This window comes from Momordica charantia (assembly GCF_013281855.1).
Source record: "Momordica charantia cultivar OHB3-1 chromosome 2 unlocalized genomic scaffold, Mcharantia_2.0 BLBB01000002.1, whole genome shotgun sequence".
Taxonomy (NCBI): Eukaryota; Viridiplantae; Streptophyta; class Magnoliopsida; order Cucurbitales; family Cucurbitaceae; genus Momordica; species Momordica charantia.
The window spans coordinates 2,555,489-2,562,551 of NW_028275160.1; the positions used below are offsets into that span (position 1 = coordinate 2,555,489).

The 7,063-nt window shown below is 35.4% G+C and overlaps 1 protein-coding gene across 1 annotated transcript; it reads left to right on the forward strand.

Annotated features, from left to right (window-relative positions):
• The first annotated feature begins 2,188 nt into the window (after nt 1–2,188).
• Nucleotides 2,189–6,006, forward strand: CNGC15 (cyclic nucleotide-gated channel 15). The gene is made up of 9 exons (XM_022284573.2): nt 2,189–2,302; nt 2,432–2,521; nt 3,019–3,096; nt 3,249–3,798; nt 3,900–4,112; nt 4,220–4,509; nt 4,619–4,730; nt 4,884–5,120; nt 5,219–6,006. The coding sequence occupies exons 3-9, from the start codon at nt 3,068–3,070 to the stop codon at nt 5,888–5,890; spliced, it is 2,103 nt and encodes a 700-aa protein (XP_022140265.1). The 5' UTR covers nt 2,189–2,302; nt 2,432–2,521; nt 3,019–3,067; the 3' UTR covers nt 5,891–6,006.
• The last annotated feature ends 1,057 nt before the right edge of the window (nt 6,007–7,063 follow it).

Genomic DNA, 7,063 nt, shown 5'->3' on the forward strand with positions numbered 1-7,063 from the left:
TTTATATATAAAATTTATGTTAGAATCTTGGAGAGTAGAATTATAAAAGTTTAAAAGTAAATAATGTAAAAAATAAGACAAAATAGTATTAAAGATATATTTGACTTTAGAGGTAAAGAATTAGGATTGATATGAAAGGGAGAATCAGTCAGTGATTGGAAGTGGAAGTGGGAGACGGACCTATGAGATTAGGTTTTTTTTTTTTTTTTTTTTGAGGAAAATTAGATATCATATTATTATTTGGACAAAAAGTACTTTTTAAATTACCAAATCCCAAACCCAAAATAATATGTCAACCTCAAACCCTCTAGCTGTCAATGCTTCCTTTTTTGTTTTTATTTTCATTTTTCCACTCTTCATCATCTTATCTATATAATTTCTAACATAAATTTGGTATGATACCAATATTATATATTGGGCGAGACAAATATTAAAAAAGTAATTTTAAAGTTTGGAGACTAAAATTGATATTTAGAGATTTGTCAATGCATGGTTTTGACCTCCTAACGGTATAAGTCGACATACAAAGAAGCTAGATATTTGAAGGAATACCTGCAAATAGAGAGTAGAAACTCTAAGCTCAGGTCCGTTATAGTTCGAGGTATTTGCTCTCACAATCAAAATTGCATACTTGCTTGTAGAGTGAGTCTTTGTATTTTATAGGAGTAAGTTTAGAAATGTAATTAGGACTTTGTTTGATAACCATTTCGCTTTTAATTTTATATTTTTAGAAATTATGTTTATTTGTGTGCAATTTCATTATTAGTAGGTTTTTCACACCTCTTGAAAATATATTTGAATTCTTAGTCAAACTATTATTTCCTTTTCTTCCCAAGATTTGACCTATATTTTATCTTTTTTTTTTAATAAAAAAACTATATAACAAAATAAAAGAACACATGGATCAAAACAATTCTATTTTTTTTAAATATAAAACCAAAAAAAAAATGGTTATCAAATGGGGCTGAGTTATTGGTACTAAAATCTACATTATACTAAAAAAAATTTATAAAGAGTAGATAATTAGAAGACATTGAAGTCAACTTGAATATAAACTGGTTAAGTTATAATCTTATGTAAAGTTATAGATTTGAATTCGCATCGTTGGATGAACTAAAAAATACGCTTGGATTGTCTTTTTTGTTAAACTATTTTTTCTTAATGACTATTTAGAAAAGACAGAGAAAAAACCATTAAAAAAAAAAACTAGGAAGACGAAACCACAAGTAGTAAAAAAAGAATATTTAACTTATTAACAAATTGCACTGAAGTTTCACAAAATCTTCCAACTCTCTCCCTCCCTATATATATATAAATCAACAAACAAGCCTTAGCACAACCATTTTCTTCACACACCAGCAGAGAAGAGAAGCCCACAAGTTTGGTTTCTTGGTGCAGCACTAATTAGTTCCCTCAATCACACTCCAATATTGCACAACACAATAAGAAGCTAAGGTATTCGTTAATCTTCATTAACATCATATAATACATTTCCTAATTTGCAATCTTGTTTTCAATACTAAAATTTTGATCTTATGTGTCTTTTAATTACCTTAATTAGAAACCTAGGGGACAAAAATTACCCTAATCTTGTTTTACATGTACATTTATTAAATCTTTAAAATTGTCAAATTAGGCTAATAGTCAAAACTATTTGGATATAGACTAAACTAGAATTAGTCAAATACTTAGTTGTCTAGCATACAAGTTGACTCCTAAAAAATTAGAAAATTAAATAATATTTTCCTATTGACTATGAGTCTCCTACTACTCACTACTAAATTTTTTAGCAATTATTTCTTTGAAAAATTTAATAAGTCTGTCTTCTTTTCCTTGACAAAGGTTTAAGAAAGGATCAGATTTTTTCTCAGCATAAAGTATTATTATAATCTTTCAAAATGGTATAATATGAAAATAAATCTGAAAGTGCGTTAATTCGGAAACAGCAATAAAGGGAAAAAAATGAAAATGAGGTATGTATGTAATATCCATCTTGAAAAGAATCAAAACCCAAATTTTGGTTTCCTCTAAGGAAGAAAAGAAAAAGTCAGTTTTGGTTTTTTCTTATTCCTTGACAGAATATAAAGAGTCAACTCCTGGGATCTATACACAAGAACAGCTACAAGGTAGGAAAAAAAAATGATTCCTTTTCTTCAAAACTTACTTTAAATATATATTTTTTTAAAATCCAAAAGAAGCATCTTCTCAGTGATCACTTTCTGAAACTTCTTTTAGGGAGCCGATTCTGTTTGGACTGTCTCTCTCTGTCTCTCTCACATACTCGCGGAAACGCCTCATTTGGGTAACCATTTCTTTATTTTATAATTTTCAGTGCCATTCTTGTTCTTCTCTTTGAATCCATTGATTAACCATTTCTTACTCTTTTTTTTTTTTCTTTTTTCCCATGTCTATTTCATTGAATATTTCAAAGCTCATTCCCCCAATTCGTTCGAATTCTGAGTTTCAAGTCGTCTTCTGGGCGAGAAGAACAAGAAGAGCTTTCCTTCATGTTCTGAAACAGGTATTTCTACAGACCCAACTCTTACATTTCGCCTTCTTCTTGAGATTCAATCTTATTTTTCCCTCTGCCCTCTCTCTCTCTCTTGTCGGTGTGTGCGTGAATGAGAGAACAAAAAAGGTTCAGTTTAAAGAATTTGTTATGCGCGGCTGAAAGAAGCAAAATCTCCAATTTCTGTATCATTTATTCAACACTTTTTTTCTCCCCATTTCATTCTCCCTTTATTATTTGAAAAGAAAATACTGTCACATGTCTGATGTCCCAACTTGGCCATTTGAAATTGTGAAGTTTCAGAGGCTTTACAGCTTCATCCTTGATGCAATCTTTTCCTAAATTCACATGATTCATGGTGACACCAGGCAAGGCATGGAAAATTTCCCTCTATGTGGCCCTGAATTCATGCCTTATCTTTTTCAGTTTTTTTTTTTTAATGCACATAACATAATGTCATTTGCAAGCCTTCTGACCCTCTAATGTTGTTTCCTTCTGTTCTGTTTCAGTTCCACTCCATTAGAACTGCAGCCAAAGGTTTCATTTCAGAACTTCTTAATGGCTTATGGTAGTTCTAGATCTGTAAGGTCAGTTTCCTTCTCATTCTCGACCTCTGGATTCAATTTCTTTAGCAGTATTTCTTTTACTTTCTTTTGCATCATATCAGATTTCAGTTTGCATTCGGTCGACATTTAAACACCATGACATGATGTTACTATTGTATTTATGTCTTTTTTAGGTTCCAAGATGATCTTGAATCATCGACTTTGCCTACTATCAATAGTGGTGGCGTAACGAAGATCATATACAACATCGATGGCACACAAATACCAGAATCGAGCAGCAAGAGGACCAAGGTTTCTGGGAAGTCTGGAAGATCCTTGAGAGCGAAAGTTTTGTCTAGAGTTTTCTCCGAGGATTATGAGAGGGTACAGAGAAAAATATTGGATCCTCGGGGACAAGCCATACGGCGATGGAACAAGATATTCTTAGTAGCTTGTTTAGTCTCTTTGTTCGTAGACCCTCTTTTCTTTTACTTACCCGTGGTTCGAGATGTGGTGTGTATCGATATAGGAGTAGGTCTCGAAGTCATCCTCACAACTATAAGATCGATAGCTGATGTTTTCTACACAATTCAAATTTTTATTAAGTTTCGTACAGCTTTTGTCGCGCCCTCTTCTCGTGTATTTGGGAGAGGAGAGCTTGTTATAGATCCTTGTAAGATAGCAATGAGGTATCTTCGCCACGGTTTCTGGATCGATTTCATTGCAGCCCTGCCAATTCCTCAGGTATATGCAGGTCTAACAATTGTTTTTCAGTTCATATATAGTGATATGAGGTTGCCGATTCGTTGATCTAAGGATCGGGATTTTCATTTTTCCTCTTGCAGGTACTGATCTGGATTGTCATCCCCAACCTTAGTGGTTCAACAATGACAAACACCAAGAACTTCCTTAGGTTCTTTCTCATATTCCAGTACCTCCCAAGACTTTTTCTCATATTTCCACTCTCAACACAAATTGTTAAGGCCACTGGACTTGTGACACAAACAGCATGGGCTGGAGCTGCTTATAACCTGATTCTTTATATGTTGGCAAGCCATGTAAGTAGAAGAATAACCCATATTCTTATTTAACTTCGGAGCGAAGTTCGGATTTAAAACTAAAATGAAAAGGTTGCTCATCTTCTGTCGCTCCTATTGTTTGAAAGGTTTTAGGAGCCTGCTGGTACCTTCTTTCAATTGAGCGACAAGAAGCATGCTGGAGAAGAATTTGTGAGCTTGACAAATCTTGTAAAGTTGGATTCTTTGACTGTCATAAGATCGATGACCCTCTAAGGGACTCTTGGTTTAAGACGAGCAACATTACGAATTCATGCAATCCAAATGATCCCTATTATCAATATGGTATATACGGTGATGCAGTAACTTTCCACGTCACAACCTCGCCATTTTTCAACAAGTACTTCTTCTGTCTTTGGTGGGGCCTGAAAAATCTGAGGTGAGCTACCCCTGCATTTTGATTATGTTAATATAAAGTTGTCATTTCACATTCTACCCCTGCATTTTGGTTATGAAAAAATTCAACTTCCTTTCATTTATATGTGCAGTTCATTGGGACAAAACCTTGCCACAAGCACTTTTGTTGGAGAAATAATTTTTGCCATAATTGTGGCAACTCTTGGACTGGTTCTGTTTGCATTGCTCATTGGTAATATGCAGGTAATATTGGATATTGTAATCGATTATTTATGTCCAACATTAGGCTCTATATTATGCAGTTACATATGTAGCCAGTTCTTTATGGTTTCAGTAAAGTCGTTAAATCTTGAAGTTGTGCGAAATTTAAATTGAAAATGCTTATTTTGTTGGCAGAAATATCTCCAATCGACGACAGTTCGATTAGAAGAATGGAGAATAAGGAGAACTGATACAGAGCAATGGATGCATCACAGGCAACTACCTCCAGAACTCAGACAATCTGTCCGCAGATATGATCAGTATAAGTGGGTAGCAACTCGCGGAGTCGATGAAGAAGCTCTGCTCAGAAGCCTCCCATTGGATCTCCGAAGAGACATAAAACGTCACCTTTGCATCGACCTCGTTCGAAGGGTAAGTTACTTATAAATTTGCATGACGTATGGAGGGGAGGAATATGAGGCTAATTAAACTGATTCTATATGTGTGCACTCTCTTCTTGATTTGGGCAGGTTCCACTGTTTGATCAAATGGATGAAAGAATGTTAGATGCAATTTGCGAGAGGCTTAAACCTGCCTTGAGCACAGAAGGCACATTTCTAGTGCGAGAAGGCGACCCAGTGAACGAAATGCTATTCATAATCCGAGGTCATCTCGATTCATACACCACTAATGGCGGCAGAACTGGGTTCTTCAACTCCTGTCGTATTGGCCCAGGTGATTTCTGTGGTGAGGAGCTCCTGACTTGGGCTCTCGACCCTCGTCCAAGCGTCGTACTTCCTTCTTCCACTCGCACAGTCAAAGCCATCTCCGAAGTCGAAGCATTTGCTCTCATAGCAGAGGACTTGAAATTTGTATCCTCCCAGTTCAGAAGACTCCACAGCAAACAACTCAGACACAAGTTTCGGTTTTACTCGCATCAATGGCGAACGTGGGCTGCGTGCTTTGTTCAAGCAGCATGGCGGCGATATAAGAGACGCAAAGAAAGAGCTGAGCTTATGGCTAGAGAGAGCAGTACAGCTACCAAGCTCGAGTCCTCGCTTCCACCACCAACTGCGTCAAGCTTGAATGCACGATTAGGAAACACTAGAAGAGGGATGGATAAGCGTTGTGTATCGAATGCTGGGGTCGTAAGCTCGTTGCAGAAACCTGAAGAGCCTGACTTTTCAATTGTTGAGGAATGAAGTAGCCAACCGAGAGCAACTGGATTTGTACAGGTGGGGGGTGAATGATGAACTTATACTACTATTAATTGTTCTGTGTAAAATGAAAGTTCGGTAATGCATTTGATAAAATTTAATGTGGGGATTTTTTAGTGACTTTTTTCTTTAGGTAGACTTGAAGGATTTGTAAGTGTAACACCATGCAGAAACAAGAGAGAGAGCTCTGAGAGATGTATGAATGACTGATGTAAAGCATCACAATAAGTTTCTATAATTTGTTTGTTAAATATAGTAATTTGGGCTTGATTTATAATATAATTCTTAAACTCTAACTTTGTGATCTCTTACATTTTCCTAGCATTGGCCTAAGTGCCAAAATAAAGTATTTAGTAGATATAATGGTCCAAAAAAGAAATAATAATAACAAAGTATTTAGTCACGTGATCTCAGAGTCCCCTCGTATGGAAAAATGGTTTCGGCTTTTGACTTTATTCAAAGAACACAATATGGACTGTAATTGCATATCCAAAGGCCCAACGCCCCAAAATGGGCTTAAGTTCATAATCAAAGGCCCAATCACTTTCACGTTTAGAACTCGTATCATACGGGCCTGGGTTCCTTCAAAGGGTCCGGCCCAACCCCACCGTCGCTTTAGTTTTTGCAAGTGGTATGAGAAACAAAGAATTTAAATTAATTCTGCCCAAACTCAGTTGATTTCAAATTCTCTTTAAAGTTCACCATTGAAATTTGTCAGCAATAATTAAAAAAAGTCATTGAAGTGCTTGATTTTTACTTTATAACCTCATTTTCGACGACCCCGTGCCGTCTACTAAACCAAAATTCAGCTCAAATAAAGCTGAGCATTCATATTTTTCAACCATATCATAATCTTATACAATAACATTAAAAAAAAGATTCAATGATTTATTCAACTACATGGTTTTAAAGCAGTAGTTTAACAAATTCAATGAAAAGGTTCTCCCTTTTAACCATAGTCAGAGATTAATTTGAATTTCAATTGCATCTCAGTTCAATTTCAGACTACCCCAACAAGCCTTAAACGGTACATTTAGGCAAAAATGATGTGCTTTTTTTTTTTTTTTTTTTTTTGCAGTTCGTGCATGAGAAGGTGAAAAGATGTGGTAGACAAATCAATGGGGTGGACAACATTTAACCTCCAAAAGTGAGACATTT